The sequence below is a fragment of the Oreochromis niloticus genome, linkage group LG9 (assembly GCF_001858045.2).
Source record: "Oreochromis niloticus isolate F11D_XX linkage group LG9, O_niloticus_UMD_NMBU, whole genome shotgun sequence".
In the NCBI taxonomy this organism is placed as follows: Eukaryota; Metazoa; Chordata; class Actinopteri; order Cichliformes; family Cichlidae; genus Oreochromis; species Oreochromis niloticus.
In genome coordinates, this window is record NC_031974.2 from 33,092,845 (window position 1) to 33,113,049 (window position 20,205).

General features: G+C 43.1%; 1 protein-coding gene across 1 annotated transcript in view; it reads left to right on the forward strand.

The window, feature by feature from the left end:
- kcnh2b (potassium voltage-gated channel, subfamily H (eag-related), member 2b) overlaps window positions 1-20,205 on the forward strand; it is a 238,851-nt gene that overhangs the window by 107,591 nt on the left and 111,055 nt on the right. Inside the window, exons 4-7 of the mRNA XM_019362965.2 lie at window positions 13,125-13,280; window positions 14,344-14,560; window positions 14,859-15,190; window positions 15,271-15,482. Coding sequence (XP_019218510.1) covers window positions 13,125-13,280; window positions 14,344-14,560; window positions 14,859-15,190; window positions 15,271-15,482 — 917 coding nt within the window. The remainder of the gene's footprint in view (window positions 1-13,124; window positions 13,281-14,343; window positions 14,561-14,858; window positions 15,191-15,270; window positions 15,483-20,205) is intronic.

Genomic DNA, 20,205 nt, shown 5'->3' on the forward strand with positions numbered 1-20,205 from the left:
CACACTGCCTACGAGTCCTGTTTCGCTTTGATGTGCACGGAGACTAGCAGATTATCCTACTGTATGCACCATGACGCAATCAAAGAGAACTGCACGGATTGGGATTCACAATGCTCCGGGCAACTTACTGTAACAGACAACGCAAGAGACTGTTTCCTGACATGTTTTTAATTTAAGCTTACTTTCTAAAATCTGCTAACTGTGGAAAGAAGTGAAAATTAGAAGCGAGTGTTTACTTTCACTCTTTGCATTGGTGTGGTGTCGGGTTGAAGGCTGGAGCTCAGTGTGTTGTCGTCTGACCTCTAAGGTGCTGCTGCTCTGAAACCCTCCTGACATGTAATCTATAAGAAGCTGCATACGCGTGTGCTTTTTCACTTAACAGACATGCTGCAGGTATACATGCCTGCACACCGCCGCTGACGTGTAATCTGTTAATCACATTGTGTGTGACACGAGCTGTGGGTGAGATGTTTGACACCGCCGTCTCACACAGTGTCTCTGGTAGAGAGATTTCCACAGCTTGGCTGTGAGTCCTTTCAGGTGGCTTAAACTGTCACACACAGTAACAGAGCCTGAAGGCACTCACATCCTGGAGAGCCTCAGACCCACAGCTTCACATTTTATATTGTGTCTGTATCTCCCTCAGACTTTTCATTTTTGTGTCGGTATCACTTGTAATGTATTGACTGACAAACTACTATTGATATATGTGTTAACAGGCAGTGCATCCGCATGAGGGAAACATTGGTGCAGCTGTACAGTAGTGTACACTGTGTTTTCACAACTTCAAATTGCAGTCGGCAGTGTAGACGAGGCAAAAGCTGCTCTCAGTGTCTACAAATGACACCTGAGGTGTTTGTGATTTTATGGTCTCTCACTGCTTTAGTCTCTGACCTCTGTTTGGGTGATTCAGGTCTCAGTGTTCCTGTCTTAGGTTGTTCTTGGGAAACTCCAAAGCCATAATTTGAAACTGAAACAGAAGCTCTTAAACTGCACTTCTGTGAATATCCATTCAAGGCTGGCTCCAAAATGAAGTCATTCTCCATAGATGCCACATTCAAATGCCCAGGTTGTAGTAAAAGCACCTATTCTGCTTATTTTCAGCTCCATGTTTTATCATTCTTGGACTTTACAGCAGCAGCTTTGCCTGAGTAATATTTTATAATAATAGAATAGAATAGAATTCAACTTTATTGTCTTTGCACATGTCACAGGTACAGGGCAACGAAATGCAGTTTGCATCCATCCAGAAGTGCTTTAGCCGTGATATAGATATATTACAATATATATTAGCAATAATATAGATATGTAAGTATATTACAGAAATGGGTCTATTATGGTATGTTATAATGTACACGGTATGAAGTATGTTATGAATATTCTATAACTATAAGTATGTACAGGCTATGAACAGGATATAAATATGAAAAACTATACAGAATATGAGATATACAATTATACAGAAATGTGAACTATGCAAGTTATGAACAGTTGTAGGATTAAAAATTATTGTATGTACAGAATGATATTTACACAGAACTATACAGTAGTGCAGTTAAGATAAGTGAGATATGTGGATAATTTCTACAGAGGCTATATAAAGTGCTGTGGTTGTGAGTGGTGGTTCAGTCCATGTTATTATTGTGTGTTTGAGGGTACAGTTGTCCATTGTGTGTGTGTGTGTAGGTGGTTGTGGGTGTGTGTATGTTCAGTCCATGAGTTTAACGTGGGTCAGATGTCAGGAGGCAGAGTTCAGGAGTCTGACAGCTGTGGGGAAGAAGCTGTTCCGGTACCTGGTGGTCTTAGTCCGGAGGCTCCTGTAGCGCCTCCCAGAGGGCAGGAGGGTGAAGAGTCCATGTGATGGGTGACTGGGGTCTCTGATGATTTTCCCAGCCCTTTTCAGACACCGCTTCCTGTAGATGTCCTTTATGGCAGGAAGTGGTGCTCCGGTGATGCGCTGGGCAGTTTTCACAACCCTCTGCAACGCCTTCCGGTCCGAGGCAGAGCAGTTTCCGTCCCAGACTGTTATACAGTTGGTCAGGATGATCTCGATGGTGCAGCGGTAGAAGTTCACCAGGATGTCTGAGGACAGGTGGTTCTTCCTCAGAGTCCTCAAGAAGAAGAGGCGCTGGTGAGCCTTCTTGACCAGCTTGGAGCAGTTGGTCGTCCAGGTGAGATCCTCGGAGATGTGGACTCCCAGGAACTTGAAGCTGCTCACACGCTCCACAGCCATCCCCTTAATGTGGATGGGTGGATGTGGGTCAGCATTCCTCCTGTAGTCCACGATGAGCTCCTTGGTCTTCTCGGTGTTAAGCAGCAGGTTGTTTGTGTCGCACCACTCAGCCAGACGATCCACCTCCTCCCTGTAGGCGGTCTCATCGTTGTCACTGATGAGGCCAATCACTGTGGTGTCATCTGCAAACTTAATGATGGTGTTGGAACCCATCAGCAGGTCTGCAGTCGTGGGTGAAGAGGGAGTAGAGGAAAGGGCTCATCACACAGCCTTGTGGTACACCGGTGTTCATTGTGATTGTTGGTGAGCAGCGGTTATCCAGTCGGACATGTTGGAGGCGGTTGGTCAGGAAGTCCAGTAACCATTTGCAGATGAGGGAACTGATGCCCAGGTCTGTCAGTTTCCTGATGAGTTGTGAGGGGTGGATTGTATTGAACGCTGAACTGAAGTCTATAAACAGCATTCTGGCGTAGGTGTTGTTGTTGTCCAGGTGTGAGAGGACAGAGTGCAGTGCGATGGAGACTGCATCCTCTGTGCTCCTGTTCTGGCGGTATGCAAATTGGTGGGGGTCCAGGGTGGGGGGGAGACAGGATTTGAAGTGTGCTAAGACCAGCTGCTCTAAGCACTTAGTGATGATGGGGGTGAGGGCTACTGGGCGGTAGTCATTGAGGCTAGATGGGTTGGAGTTTTTGGGTATCGGGACGATGGAGGTGGATTTGAAGCAGGCCGGTACCACAGCGTGGCCAAGGACAGGTTGAATATGTCTGTCATCACTCCTGCAAGCTCCCCAGAACACACTCTGAGAACACGCCCGGGGATGCCATCAGGACCTGCAGCCTTGTGGACATTGATCCTGCTCAGCACCGCTCCTACATCGGTGGGAGACAGAGTCAGAGGTTGGTGGTCTGGCGTCATGTCTGTTTTGGTTGTGGTTGTGGGGTTCCCTCGCTCAAAACGAGCGTAAAAGTTGTTGAGCTCGTTGAGGAAGGAGGCATCAGAGGATGCGGGGGAGGGTTTGGTGGTCCTGTAGTCTGTAATGGTCTGGAGTCCTTGCCACATGTGTCGGGGGTTGGAGTTGGAGAAGTGTTCTTCTACCTTCTTTTTGTAATGGTGTTTGGCTTTTTTGATGCCCTTCTTTAGATTAGCCCTGGCTGTACTGTAGGCGTGTGCATCTCCTGACCTAAAGGCGGTGTTGTGGGCCTTCAGGAGGAGACGAACATCCCGGTTCATCCAAGGCTTCTGGCTGGGGTACATGATGATCCGTTTCTGGGTGGTGACACTGTCTGTGGTTTTGGAGATGTAATCCAGTACAGATGAGGCGTACTGGTCCAGGTCTGTGTGGGTGAATAAACACATGATTTATCTTTTACTGGGAGACTGTGTAAAACGAGATGGAAACCCAGACTGTTGGTAGATGGGCCTGATTTGCTCACATCAGTGACAACGTTAGGGATATCTGCTTTCTCTGACATCATCAAAGCCAATAGTAAAAAGAAAAAGTTTGAAATTGAGCTTTTGGCTCTGTTGCCATATTTTGGATCAGTGGCTGGATTTTGTTCCGTGTGTGTGTCCTGTGCCTTTAAGAGTCTCTGCAGGTCCTTCCTGATTGGAGAGCTGGCAGCTGCTGATTGGTTCCATCATCAAGTGGCTGTTGACAGCAGTTGTCCTCCTGACAGCAACTGACAGCAGCAGCAGACCCGTCCTTGTCCTGCAAACCGTCTATGACAAATTTACATGTCTGACTTCAGAGAATTGCTAAGTTTTGTGTATATTGTTGCAGATACTCTGAAGCAGCACAGGGGAACTTCCTTATTATTTTCTGCACTTTTTCTCTTGTTTGTTCAGTTAGGGAGTTTGGGGTAGCGCTGGTCTTTTGTTTGGTTTAGGCAGCACCTCCCATTTTGGAATATCTTGTTTGGTTTATTATTTTGGCCTTTGTTCACCCCGGAGCAATAAAACCACCTTAACCTGTAAATTGGCTTCTGGATATGGCTTTGGGGACTGCGGCAGGGTCACTTTCCTTTAACCCTTATGCTCCGCTCCAATTGAACTTACTCTCACTGGGTCTGAAATACGGATTTATGGATAAAGCTCTGTCGCTTTAGAGATGCTTTCAAAATAAATCCACAATGCGTGCGACAAAGATGGTAATACCTGTGGAGAGCATAAATCAGTTTCTAATGGCGTGTTTGCTTGTTTCTGTGTGTGTAATGTATTTTGTGCGGGCATGAAGTAATTGTGATGGGAGCGCATTTCTCCCATGAACTTTTGACCCTCATTACACGTCACCTTTTCCTTGGTTACTGAGCTGTGATCAGACGTGAGTGTCGAAGATCCCAGTCAGTCTCAGTCTCCTCATTTGTCCATCCCTCTCATGCTCTCGTCTCTCCACCTCATCAGTTGTGAAGGGGAGCTGTAATGAAGCTTGGGAAAGATCTAGAAACAAGGTTGTCTTTGCACTATTACAACATGGCAGTGAGGGAGTTTAGGAGACACCGTATTGATCAATTTCCCGATTTATGTAAATACTTTTTTGGCTTTCTCGTCAAAACAATAGAGGCCCTGTAGTGTGTTTCAAACAGCAAGTCCCTTAAACAAATGTTGTGGTTTTATGGCAGTTGGAAAGAACAGTAGCTTCTGTCTTTTATCACGCTCTCGGTTTATCAGATTGCAGTTGAAATGTTTAAAAGCCTGTCTGCCATCCATGCTGTATTCATTTATTCTGATCCTCTCAGTGGTAACTGTCTCTGAATGTTAAAAAACGCCTGACGGGTAAAATCATTTTCACCTTACCTCACAGAACTACCGTTCTCTGGAGTCTAGTTTTGGAATCACAAATAGCTTTTACATTTCAGAAACAACCCCGCAGTTGAAGATTTGCCGTTGTAGTAATCCATCTTAAAGTTTCTAGGCCTTAATAAACACCCCAGAACAAGCTCCACTCACAGTACCACACCTCATGCTTCATCCAGGACAGGTGCCCCGTGGGACGGGCCGCCGCTGTAATGGATCCCTCTGTCAGTCTGGAGCTTTGTCAACTTCCCAGCCACCGTGGTCCCCTCCGCTTCACTGCATCAATCATACACACAGTCTAACTACATCTACACAACATTATTTCTCATTTTCCACCAACAGGGGGCAGACCGAGTCACTCAGTGTGGCCTTTATAGGACATATTTCTGTAGCCTATAAATGCTCACGGCATACACACCTGCACAGTCAGACGCACCTTTTTAGTACTTTGCCACATTAACACACTGTTCACCTGTTGCCTATTTGTCTCTATTACAGATGAAGGAGGCTGATGAGTTGTTATCTTGACTAGTTTGTCCTCCTACTGCTTCTAGTAGTTCTAGTAAATGGATGCAGGGGGTCAACCGTGTGGCATCGGTATCGCTGTGTAATGTTATATCACATATCAGAGAACAGCTGGTGGCCAAGATCAGAAGGCTGGTGAAGGTGTGTGTATGTGTGGGGTTGGGGTTTGCAGAACCATATTAACAGTGTGACTGACAGTCAGCTACACACACACACACACACACACACAGGCGCCCATACACCAATTAATTTTTCCATTCTGTCATCCAGCTCCCTGCCCAGCCCTTTTCGAATAACACACCTGTATGAGGCTCGATGTGGCGGTGTAGTATAGCCAGATTAGTTCCATGCCTCTCTGTTTCTAAAGGTAATATATACAGCTGGCCAGGTCGTGTGTGTGTGTGTGTGTGTGTGTGTGTGTGTGTGCATTTATGAGTATGGATATCTCCTCCAAAGCAGTTGTTGTGCCCTGCCACCTAGTGGTTCACTAACTCTTTTATATGCAGAGCAGTGAACAGAGGGATACAGTAAGGATCCAGCCTCCAGAGTAAAAACGTGCCGAGGGTGCTCGTTAAAACCTCCCGCCCGACCTGCTGCCTGTCCTTTTGCCTTTATCATCTTTATCATCATCTCCGTTCAGATTTTATAGAATTACTGAGTACAAGAGCATACATTTAGCCGTGCTTAGTTCTCAGAACTGCGACAAGGAAATGACACTTGATTCCCTTGATGGCTTGTTAATGAGAATAATCAAACCAGTCATTTCTCACCATGTCCAAGAGGAATCCCTCTAATCTCTTGCTTTCTTTCTCTCCTCCAAGGAAAAGGAAGGATTACGGCTGTCTGCAACGAAGTCCAGAGCAACATGTAATCTATAGCAGCTTTTCCTGCAGCTCTCTTTTGATTTACAGTGCATATCCATCAACCCATGCTGACTCCCTCACCCTGTCACTTTCTTCTATGGGTGCTCTCAGCTATAAATAAGAACAATAACATGTTAGGGCAGTTATGAAAATATGGTTGTCAGCTTGGTCTGACAGTGGGGTTTTGGGGGGGTTCTGAAAGTGACTGGCAACATAAGAAGCTACGCTTTAAAAGATCTGTGTGGAAGTGAAGATGTGAAGTTTTTCCTGCTAAACAGTGATGTGCACTTTGTCACTGTGTGTGTGATACAGCTCATCCTCTTACGTCTCTGTAGCACTCACAGATCCATGGTCTTTATCCTGTTGTCTCTAATGGACAGTGGACACGGGCTAACAGCTTTTAGAAGCAATGTTCCCGTCCTGATGAAAATGCAGCTATTTACTTACTGTACCAGCACTGTGGCAGAAGCTCGTCCACACTGTTTGCAGGGCTGGAACAGCTGTGACTTATGTAACCGACACTGTATTTGACCACGACCATAAGAAGAAAACAGTTTTAGCGTGCTTCCATGCTCCTTTTATGCTGAATAAAATATACTGCCAGTGGCTTTTCATTTCATCTGTAAATCTTTTTGATATAACACCAATACTTTTAGAAAAATTGCTATAATCAAATATTTATTTTATTTAAAAAAAAAACACAAAAGAAGAGGAGTGTGAGAGCCAGAGCTACTTAAAGGGATACACCTCATTGTTTAGAGTTCAGTCAGCATAATTCCTACAAATGCACACAGGGATACGTCTGCTCTGTGCTGCGTACAGTGTGTAGACGCAGCTGTCGTCCAGTAGGAGGCGCCAATGCAGAACTTTACAGGGAAGTCCCAATGTTGGTACAGGTACAGAATTTACATGCCTGTGCTTTCAGCATTCAGTGGTAGTACAGAGGAATTCATGAGTTTGTTATGTCGAGAGCAGTGTTTCATAAATAAGTAAATACGTTCGTATCCTTCACTTGGTAGGCACCTTGCTGCAGTTGAAAATCCTTTTTTTTTTTAGGTTTAACATCTAATTATTTGAATATTCATTTTTTCCACAATCACTTGATTCCAGCGCTGGAATCTTTCATCCCTCTTAGCACATCACTCCCTTTGCACAGAAGGGAGAAGCTGCATGATGAGCTCCGTAGCAGCGGGAGTGACCCTGACCTCTAATCCATCTCAGTGCAGTTATAACGGTGAAGGAACCGTTGGCCTTCAGAGTTAGGTGTGTTTTCACATCTGATTACTTTGGGGCAGCCTAATCTCTGTTTACTGTCCTCCAATCCTCTGTCATCTCCTACTAAGCTGGAAAAAAGATCTTCCTCAGCAGTTAATCCTTCCTACCTTGTCCCTCTAAGCCTATCAGGGAAGAGTACTGTATGCCACGCAGTCAGTCATGATGATTAAATGAGTATGCTGTGTGTATAGTGAATACAAATGGGGAAATAAAACATTTGCTTTATTTCACTGGTCTGCACTGTTTTTTCACATTACATCTATTTTTGATTCTTTTCTCAGTTTGTCCATTATGTGCACGTATTCCTCTGGATTTTTAGTAAGAGTAATGACACAGTCGCTGTTAATGATTCGAGGTTTTCACCACAGGATCCACTACGCTCCAAGTCCATAGCAGTCACTGCTGGTCGACTACATGATGCAAATGTGGGAAAACAGCCAAAACTGTATGAAAACATAAATCTAAACCACTTTAGTCATTTTTGGTACTTTTTATAGAGAACAAAGTGATCAGTTGTGTGCCGGAGGTTTCATCCTGTTAAAAGGGAGTTTTTCCTTCCCACTGTCACCAAGTGCTTGCTTGTAGGGAGTCGTTTGATTGCAGATCTTTATCTTCCAATATAAACCGCTGTGAGGCAACTGTTTTTGTGATTTGGTTCCATATAATTGAATTGAATTCATCTTTACAGTGAAGGATGCATTTCTAATTTGTTCCCCTAAAAACCTTTCTGGATATTGGCAGAAAGTTTTTTCTCCCTTATTGATAAATAATCCAGCTGATCAATAAATCCAAGTAAGTTTTTAAATGTTATATTTCACAGTGTGTTTGTCCTTTTAGTTGTCTCACTGCTGTGTATAATGCTGGGCTATCCCTCGGTCTGCCATGTGCAGTTTGGTTTTTTTATGTGTTTTAGTGCATTGTAATAATCTCCTAGAGCTTTGTAAATCAGCAACGGTGAATCAGATTATCAGCTGGAACATGCTGAATTGGAATAAATCCAGGCGGAGCATTTAGATGAAATGGCATTTGCCCCGTTAACCTCAGAGCTCAGTTCGTTTCGGATGCTCTCGGAGGAAATCTTTTACAGTAGACAGAGACGGTATGAGGGTCAACATTAAAAAAGGTCTGATGTTCCTGAAGTACGTAGGCGTAATCCTCCATTTGCACCACGCTGCAAAATTTAGGGCACATGTAGACCTATATCTGTGGGAGTCTGTCGCTGGTATAATGCATCTGCTGTTTTAATGTAAACCATCACTGGGTGCATAACCATACCCAGAATCTACCCCTAACAAATTCAGTTCAGTTCAGTTCAGTTCAGTTCATTTTTATTTCAAACATATACATTCACCAACATTTCATAAAATCATTCCATACAGTTGTTTGAAAAGGAGTAGGCTGAAGTATATACTTATTTAGCCCTACCCCTTAGGTTTACATCCTCATCATCTAAATTTGAACAACAAAACGTTTACAATGCCTTCAACTTAGAACATAATAATCATCACAAAAAAATAAAAAAAATTGTCATGTTCAACAAGAAAATCAAGAAAATAAACATCAGTTTGACTGCTGTCTTGGGTTAATTGCATTTTCTTCATTCTTATACTTATTTAAAATTTCTTTTTTGAGTTTTATTTTAAACTGGTTTATATCACTACTGACCTTTATTTCTTCTTTTAACTCATTCCAAAATTTAACTCCCGCTATTGAAATAGACATCCTTTTCAATGTTGTTCTTACTTTTTGTAATTTTAAATTCCACTTCCCTCTAAAATTATACCTCCCTTCTCTTTCTAAGAACCATTTACTTATTTCGATTGGGAGCATCCCTTTCCTTGCCTTATATATTATTTGCACTGTTTTAAACTTCACCAGATCCTGGAATTTTATAGCTTGCGTCTTAATAAAGAGCGGGTTTGTGTGAGCCCTATACCCCTCCTGATTTATTAGTCTAATAGCCCTTTTCTGCATTATAATTATAGTCTGAATATTACTTTTATATGTATTTCCCCAAACCTCTACACAATAACTCATGTATGGTAAACTCTAAACTCTTAAACAGCAATGAAACCTCTCAGCATCCAGCAGGTGGATAGTGACCTGTTACAGGTTGGGTTTATAGGCTTAGGGTAAGGTCACATCTAACCCTTCAGAAGAAAGTTTCACCTATGTGGCATATCCAAATAGAAATCTTATAAGAGAGCAACTTCTAAGGACAGAATAGATGTAACTTATATTCCCATTTTGATGCATGCTCAATCATCCAGGTAAAGAAAATCCCAAAAGGTTGATTTGGGGGATTTTTTTAACTAGTTTTGTCTTATGTGTCTTTTTCTCTGTACCCTCACCCCGAGCCAGTGGGCGTCCCTGAGTCTGGTTTTGCAGTTCCTGTTAAAAGGGAGCTTTTCCTTCTTGTTGTCGCCCAGTGCCTACTCATGGGGATCGTGATTGTCAGGGTTGTCACTCAAATCCTATGGAGTTATTACCTTACAGTCGAAGCGCCTTGAGGCAACTGTTGCAGTGGTTTGCACTGTACACATATATATATATCTTCCTGATGTTACTGTCATTCAGAATGTAGTGATTCCGAATGACAGCAACATCAGGAAGAAGGAACACGAGAAGCATAAGAAGTACCAAGGGCTCAGAGAAGAGCTGGAGAACATGTGGAGGGTGAAGGTAACGGTGGTCCCCGTGGTAATCGGACCACTCGGTGCGGTGACTCCCAAGCTAGGCGAGTGGCTCCAGCAGATCCCGGGAACAACATCGGAGATCTCTGTCCAGAAGAGCACAGTCCTGGGAACAGCTGAGATAGTGATAACACAGTGGCTTCCTGCTGGATGTTAATGTGGAGGCTCAGCTAAGGTTTCAAACCCTGCAACCAGACTCCAGGTTACTTTTGTACTTTAGCGCATGCGGGCATTCATGTTAGTGAGTGTACATATTAGTAAATATTACTCAATCTGTCACCCACAAACAGCTTTCCAAAGTGTTCCCAGGTATACAGGAATGATCCAGACACAAACATGGGACATGTAATGATTTCATATTAGATTAGGAGCTAGTCCTGAAACTCTGATTATTAACGTTGCTAATGTAAAAATATCAGTGAGGGAAAGATTTAATCTGTTGATAATATTATAATTTCAAGTATTTTTCAAAGAATCTGCTGGAGGAGACACAAACCCAGTCTCTGGGGTTAAAAGCTGGTGTACTCCCAGTGCCAGTCCCGAACACAGATCAATATCCCTCCTGTTTCTTCATCAGCTCAGTGAATGATTATGAATGAATGTTCATATTTAATTCAGAAAAATAATAAAAGAGTTCAAATTACTTAATAGCTGAAGTGTTATTGATTTTAAAAAAATGATTGAAAGATATTCTCAGACATATTCTCTCTCACTTTTTCACGTGACAGTAGCTTGCGGTGGAAACCAAAGCTTTCAAATGGCTAGACTGTGTGCACGTTGTCCTTGTCACGTGGATGCAGAGCTTTGTAAAGCAGATTTGGGTGATGCTCCAACACCTTCAGCGATTAAAAAAAAAGAAAAACGCTATAAATGTACAGGGAAAGCTGTTAATGACACTGGGCATGAATGGACATGACCCAGTAACTTATGAATGAACATCAGCCTGGTCATCTATACACATGTGCACATACAAGCACGCATTTAAACGGGCACATGTTTATATGCGTCGCTAGATATGGCCAGATGGTGTAATCCTCTACTTTCCCCTGGGTTTCATATTTTTTCCCCTCCTGTGTTGGGATTATGCTCTTGTCCAATCGGATTTCGCCCCACTCTCCAGCAATGATGTGAGATGAATGGCAGGCTGGTGGGTGGGTCAGGCAGGCATGCAGTAGATCCCGCACGTTGGGTTGCACGGAATACCCAAGTGCTCCATATTGCAAAAACTGGCACAGCTTCCGTGTGTGAAGGTGCTCACTGACCATCACTCTGCAGGTAAGTTGCAGACGGGCAGATCAGGTATGAGAGGGAATGTGAAAGAAACAGCTAACCTGCAAACTTTGGTTGTGACCAAGGCGTCTATGTTTAAAGGCGACAGATAAGAAAACAAGGATTACAGTGCAAAACTAAAAAGCTTAAGTTCTCAAAACGCTAATGCACTTTGAGTTGATGTTGCAGACTGGATGCATTTCACTGTAGTTGGTGTGACATTTGGAGTTATAATGTCAAGAAAAATAGATTAAAATGTATTTAAACAGTGTGCAACAGGAGGACATACTGCATAGATCATTTTCACTAAAACAAGGACCTTTGAGAGTAAATTTATAGAATTCAATCCTTTCTGTTCAACATGAAAAAGAAAAAAACAGTCCACATGTCCACGTTCTGTACTGTTTGAATCATGTCATGCATGTATTATGTATTTGGAGTTTTTGGAATATTTTGCAGTTATATTTTCAGTGTGCATCTCATGATCTTGTTTGAATAGCGGCCCAGTGCCCATTTGCCAGATATTTCAGTAACCAGTATGTTATATGTGTGGTTGAGCTTTTCTTAATAACCAAGTGGAACAACCTTATTTACATATATGATGGACTAACATGTTTGACTCAGTTCAGTATGTTCATGTGTAATTTTGTATTATGTGCTGTCATATGTGGGATGTCTGTGAGACAGGACGCTCTGCTTGCAGATAAGATTAGTTACCAGACTGATACTCGAGACGAGTTTCTGCTCATTTTTATGGACAGAAGGAAACTCTATCATAACGGCAGCACACATGTTCACTGAGTACACATAATGTTCTTAATAGATGTCGTGAAATTTCCTCCACTTTGATACTATGTTGCAATAGTCTTGTCTTCACTTCTTTCAGTCAGATCATCATTTTACATTACGCTGTTGATGAGGATGATGACGATGCTGCTGTGTGTACACATGCATGTTAATGCAACTGCAAGCTCACATTCATGGTGTCAGAAGCAGAATAGCAGCTTATTTTGTGTTTGTGCAACGTTCTCCTGTATGCGACGTCATTTTACGCTTACTTAGCTGTCTTAGCACTCGTGTAGCAGATTAGCCTCATATGGAAGACGGTGCGTGAGCTGATTAAACACAGATGCACATTTAATGAGGAGAGAGAACCATGTACGTTTGTATATTTGAGTGAGTGTGTGGAAGCAGGCCTTTGTAATTCACAGTGTGAAATGCACGGATGCATTTGAGCAAACGATTCAACAAATCGATTATGTAGACATTCACAAAGTCATTAAACAAAGCTTGAACTCTGACTGAATTCTGCTCTTATCTGTGCTGTGATGGCTCAAATAACACCACCACTGTAAATCAATTTGAAATCAAGTTTTAAACCCCAAACTACCTCGCTGCCTGTGCATGGCACCCACGGTCCTGGATAACCTGTCTCAGTGTGACAGAGGCTCATCTATTGCTCTGCCCCTGCAGGCCAGTGCATCCTGTGTATGGTGGATGTGGTGCCAGTGAAGAATGAGGATGGCGTGGTGATCATGTTCATCCTCAATTTCGAGGTGATGACAGACGAGTCCGTCCGAGACCACAAACAGGAGCTGAACCACCGCCTGCCCACCTGGCTCGTCACAGGTAGCTAACCACGAACGCAGTGTTTGATGTTTGTGTGTTCTTCTCTGTGCTTTTCCTGTAACGCCACCATTTACACAAATACAAAGGGATGACACCCTTATGTGAATGCAGGTTTTGCTTCTGTTATTACACCACTGGTGTTAAACATAAGGCCCTGGGCCAAAAATCGGGCCCACTAGACAGCTTTTGCTTCTGTAGTTTCACCATTTTTTTCTTACAGTTTAAATCCAAAGAATCATGCTGACACATTTCTATCTATTTCTGCAGCAGTGTTTGTTTATCATGTAGAAAAATTAAAACTGCTGTTTTCTTATATTTTGGCATCTCAGCTAAATTTGTAGTTAAACAGAAAGGGCAGCTTCACTTGTCTGTGCTACCTAATATCACAATGTTGTGTATGTGGCCCGTGATGTATAATGAGACACCGTGCTCCACATAGCTGATTGTTTTCTCTGTGGTTTACTGAGGTGTAAGTAGAGTATGTGCAGTAAGTGTAGTTTGTGGCCCAGTGTGGAACATTCTCAGGATGCATTTCTGCTTATTTTAAAATTCCCATTTTTTAAATCCAAATTGGACGTGATGCTCACTTTACTTCACCTGCATCAACTGTTCATTCTGCCTTCCAGAAAGACCAGGTGGTCCTGCTATTATTAGATGCTTTTGTTCTTGTAAATCCTGAATACTTGTGTTAAATGTAGTCATCTATCTATGCTCTTAATGTCCTAGAGGATAACCCAGGGGAACAGCATCTGGAACAGGACACAACAATATCTGGAATCAAGTATCTCATAACTTTGTGGCTAAACCCAAATTTTAATCCGAGTTACTGCCCCTGCATTCTGGTCGATTGGTTTTGCAGCTTCATTCTGAAGGCTGATGCATTTTTAGCTCTTTCTCTGTCCTAGCATGACACCTACCACTGAAAATATCCTCCAGCCTTCTGTTTGTACTTGTCTCACTATTGTAATACTCATGTCTGCCATGGTTTAATATTGGAGATGCACCTGTCACTCTCCAGGTTAATAGTCTTATTCTTCACCTTCCTCGTCCGTCTCACCACCAGGTCGCCCACGAGGCTTCAAACTGCGTCTCCCCCTGCTGCGCTCCCTGTCCAACAGTAAAGCTTCTCTGGACGACGCAGAGGCCGGACACATCCCCACGGCAACGCCGGTGTCGCTACGCCCAGAGGACCACCGTAGCCCCGAGTCCTTAGGTCTGGGGGAATTTCTGCCCCTCCCCCCACTGCCACCAAATCACCAGGAGCAGCTGAGTGGAAGCAGGTAGATGCTTGATTTTAACATTACTGCAGAGATTAACATGTTCACATTCTAATATCAATCTAAAGCTAATTTCAGCTTCAAGCTACAGGTTGCTGCAGACACTGGCTGTGAAGCTGCCAGCTGTCTCTGCTTCATCACCTCTGCTCCAGTTACAGGAATAAATCTCGAGTGTTTATGGCGTTCATGCCTTTTTGAGCTAATTATGAAATTCTTTGACTTTTGTCAACAAACCAACGGATGATGACCAGGTCACTGGAGTGTCTCAGACCTGGAAATGTTCATTGTTTGTGTTTCCCAGGTCAGCGCTACAGAGTTGGCCTGAAGACCGCCAGGAAGACCAACGCACCTTATTGTGCTCTGAGCCTCCAGTAGCCGTTCCACCACATCAAACCCACGGAGCCCACCTGGTGGGTCCCCTCACCCATTCCTCACCCTGCGTAGCACCCCACCACCGGCTCAGCCTCAACCCCGAAGGCTCGGCCTCCAACTGTTCTCTGTCGCACAGCCGCTCGCGAGAAAGCTTTCACAGCATGCGTCGGGCCTCCTCTGTAGACGAGATCGAGGCCATGAGGCCGGAATGGGATCGGAAGAACCGGAGGCCGAGCGTCCGGCCGGCCAGCAGCAGCACCGGTGAGAAAGCGCACATGGGATCAAATGTTTTCCTGCTGGTTTTCTTACCTGATTGTTGAACTTCATTTGCATATTTCCAGGTGCAGTAAACAGCAAGTCGAACATACTGAACTCCACGTCAGACTCTGACCTCATGCGGTACCGCACCATTTCCAAAATCCCTCAGATCACGCTCAATTTTGTGGATTTCAAACCGGACCCACTCATTGCTCTGCCCTCGGGGGAGATGGACATCATAGCACCCTGCAAACTCATTGACCGGACACACAACGTCACAGAGAAAGTCACACAGGTAGGACACAGTCCATGTGCAGTGTGCCTGATGTCCAGCATCCAGCAGAGGCATTATTTTTGTGACATTTTGCCAGTCTGCATAAATCATTTAGGGCCTGCAAGCCGTTTGCACTTGTTGTAAGTCTTTCAGGGCAAAAAGTGCTTGAGTGAAGGCCACTCACCGAGTTTCAAAGAGATGATGATGCTGAAAGGTGGTAGGCCAGTAATCTACTTACAACGGTCCAGAGGGTAGGCATAAGCATGTGCTTCTGCACACACAAAAAACTGTATTTTTTCACGTAATTTGCTTAAAAAGATATGCAATAGACACTTGTACTGAACTTCTAAAAAGCTGGACCGGCTCATTGGAGTCCTTGTTCTGCTGTGATACACACTGCTGCATTTACCAAGCAAGAAATCTCAGCCCACATCAGATTCTTGAATACTTTGGATGCAGCTGAGGCTTTATTTAAAACTCAGAGGATGATGATGAGTATGTGAGTTGGGATGTGCCATCACAGATTACTTATCCTTGATTCACAGTGTGCTGAGAGTCTTTGAACTGTTATATTTGAATGAGCAATACAAGAAATTATGACAAAATGTGACAGTACTGTTAGACTTTACATATGCATATTTCTGCGTGTTCTTACAGAAGTGACATTTTCAGCTGATTGATGTTTGCATTCGTAATAATCTGCGTTTTGTTAGCGAAGTAATGTTTTTATGTTTTTTTTATTAACGCCTGAATCTCCTGCAAGATCCACGACGTTATCATGCTAAGGTGCAGCTGGCAAGATCAAAACGTGTGTGTGTGTGTGTGTGTGTGTGTGTGTGTGTGTGTGTACACACATGTATTAGCCAATGGTGCAGTTATGATACAGTGCAGATGGAGAAAGCAGTACCAGCTGTGTCTCCAAATGTTATAGAGTGCTATTTATAGAGCTGTTAGAAAGAATGGAAAAATCACGAGATGATTTTGTCAGCACATATACGTCTGACATCCGTGTAACCTCCCTCCTGTACGACTTTACTGGATGAGAAGAAGGATAAGAAGAACAGCAGGGGGAAATCCTACGAACCATGAGCCCATAATAACGTCACATAGTGGCTGAGTGTTTTTCTATATTTGTTGTGAAGCCCCACACGTTCCCTAAAGTTCCCTAAAGAACTGCCTCCGCCTGCCCTCTGATATGTGGAGTCCAAAAGTCTGCTGTTTGTCAGTCTAGTAAGGGATCAGTGTACCTTTAGACTCAGCTGAATGTACAGCTGTGGTTGAGCTCTAAAGCTTTGTACTCTCAGTCTGTGTGGCAAATGCCTGGCAAACAAGGCAAGGCTTATTGTGAGAAGAGCGCCTGCCTTTCCGGCCTGTGCCTGTAGATGGCAGCACCAAACAGCGTGATGGCAAGCTCAGCGATCCCTCGGAGCAGCAGTGAAGAGGATGCTGAACGGCAAACAAGGCTAAATAATTTACATGTTTCATAAAACATCTGATATCCTGAAGAAGAACTCGTGCAGACATTCTGCACATTTATGAGCTGCACACACTCAAACTGACCTTTAAATGTTGACTTTGGGGGTATAAGAAGTGTGATGACCGACGTATTACCCAGTTTGAAACAGTGGACAGATATTTCAGTAGGGAAGCGTGAGATGATTCCCTGAAAGTAGATGTCTTTGTCAGTTTTTAGGGACAAACATATACGATGCAGTGATGCTCCTGGCCTTGGTGACTATAGTCATGTGATATAATGGACAGTTATTTAACTTTGCACTAACTAGACTACAACACCCATACAATATACCCATACCTACGCAGATATCCTTCAGACACATGAATGTCCACAATAAGCAGCCACACACACAGCAGGGTAAACTCACTCACGACACCCTGAAGCTCTCTGATACCCAGAGATACTCACACATGCTGCCTCTTGACTCAAGCGTCCTGTCACACCCATCCAAATCCAAATGGAGCGATGGATGGGACACAGCGCCCAGCAGCAGAGCAGGAGCACCGATCATTACGATCTCCTGAAGATCTAACAGAAGACAGATAGTTTGGTTGGTGTGTTGTGTAATCGTGTTATTGTGACGTTAGGGAGACGTGTGCAATAAATGCTTTTTAAGGCTGATGGATTTTTCAGTTTCCACTCCATTGTTTTTAAAAACAAATGCAAGAATTGTGTTTTTGACTATGTGGCATCACAGAAGTTGTAATTCTTTGTTAAAGTCGTTATGACTTTTGCGCCTGTCATTATTTGTGACAGTGTGTCGCATTTACTTTCTCCCACTTTAAGTGGCAGAATCGTAAGTGTGTAAATTTATCTGGAATACAGAAACCTCAGAAATCCCACAAAGGGGCGACAAAGTCGATTTCTGCCTCTTCTCTCCTTTGCAAATTTCAGCATTCTGCATTTTCTGATAGAGAAATGACTTGTGTCACTCCTTCAGGTGAGGTTGATATCAGGACAAGTTCACTGAATAAATATGTCAGGCCGTATTACTGATGAAGCGTCTGTTTAAAGCTATGATGATGAACCCATTTTTCTTCATTTCACAAGTCTTTCACTGTTCATATTAAACCATAAAAAAGTCCAGTTTCAGTGTGGCTTCTTGGAGCTCTGCTGGTCTTTGCAGGCCAAACGATGATGCGCAGGTTCACTTCCAATTTAGAAACAGAGTGGGAGAGATGAGCTGAGCTGCATGTGCTGCCTAACTGGAAGTGTTGTGTGGGTAATAGGGTTTGTTGATATAGCCTTAAAATTGTATCATGATAATTTGAGGAAATTTGCGATTATGACTTTTACACTGTAGAAACACAAACTGAATAATGTTCTAACAGTGATTGCAGCTTGCAGGCAGCAGCATTTATTGGTGCAAACAAAACAAAAGGTGTTTTCCATCCTTCTCTATCAGCGAGTTACTGTCACTGAGAGCGCACCAGCTAATTCAAAATGTGACTCTGTTGCCACAAGGTGCCAGCAGCAGCATTATAGTGCAACAGTCGTGACACGCCATAAAATGTAAAGTAGTGTGGGTAGTTTTTTAATGTTTTGTTCTGTTGTAGTTTCCTGGGAGTACAGCATTACTGTGCAACACTTTAAAGATTACTAAAGCCACCATTAAACTGCTAACCCTGTAACTCAACACTCTGCAGCACAATAGCAGTGTGTTATAAAACTGGCGTTGAAGTGTTGTGTCTTGGCTTTTTAACCAGTTGTTTAAAGCCCTCATCGTGTTTCAATAAGTAAAGTATTCTGTACTTTAATATTGTGAAGAATGAACAATGCTTAACGACACACTTGGGTGTCTTTCACAAACTCTGCAACGTTTGAAAATGACAGATGCTATTTATGCAGTCAGACCGAGTTTGTGAGCCAGTATTATATACACTGTATATGAATGTCCTGGAGCTTTGAATGCATGGACTAATGCAGGTTGAACTGCACACTTTAGCTCTTAGGAATATAATAACTTTTACCCATAAGAAGTGTTTTTAAAAATGAGGTGACATTTGTGCAAGATTTTTGCTGAGCACCGTGGTGGAAAAACTGTGGAGTGACAAAAATAGTCTTAATTAAAATGATTTATTTGGTACGTTTGTCTGAGCCAGCTTAGGCTCCAATGTTTTACTGGAATATATTTCTGTAGACAAACACGCACATAAATCAAGGAACCCTAATCAACTTAGTCATTGTTGGTGGTAATGGTCTCAAACTCTCTGTGTGCCACAATCTGTTTCTTCTGTGTGTGAAGCCAGTGTGAGCTGTGCACAAGGAGCACTGAATATAGGGCGCTGTATATACACTGTATATATACTGCTGTTATAGACTTACATATTCCATCAATAAGCTGAAATATTGGGATGAGTATTGATACAGTGTATGCCTCGTCTTCTGTGCCTTCAAAGAGCTTAATATATAAGTGTACGTACCGAAACACTGCATGCATATAGCATTTACAGATACTGACTCTGTAAAGTTGCTTGCACAGACTGAGGAAGTTATGGTTCAGCAGCCAGAGGTTGTGTCTCTGGAGGTGAGCTTGTGGCAGAACCACAGTTTTTTAATCAACTGGCATCTACAGGTGTGTTTCATGTGTGACAACAGTCCTTTAAAAACAACAATGAAGGCTTCTGAAGAGATTAGTGTTGGTCCCTGCTTAAGTATTAAGTTAATGAGAACCACAGAGGGTTCAAACAAAGATGAACATTTCCTCAGTGGAAAACATGCTCCCCTCTTCTCTCAGCTGAATTTGATTCACCAGCTGTCTTCACGGGTGGTGGTTTGCTGATCTGATTGGTTAAATGCCACCTGTGATACAGCAATAGACAAAAGGTGTCTCCCATTACCTGCCAAAACTTCCCACATATTTCTGTGTGAAAAACCATCTGGAGTGTCAGGTAGTAGGCAGGCTGTGCATTTGTCCACCGACTGGACAAGAACTAAGTGAACATATTGTCTTCCATTTTTTTGCTGTTCCACACACGCCAGGGCATCAATCCTAGTTTCTAACACTGGCTTTAAAAAGTGGCACATAGACATCCTTTGACAGCTGCAGTGGGCTCAACCCACTTACAGCAGCTGAAATCCTTTAGAGTTGGATGCTTGTGTTAAAAAAACTACTGCAATGTCACAGTCAAGCTTTAATTATGCATCAGGAACAATCTGCCGCAAACTTAAAACCATGTTTTGTTAAGATTAAAAGTCAACCAGGGTCTTTGATCAGAGTTCATTGTC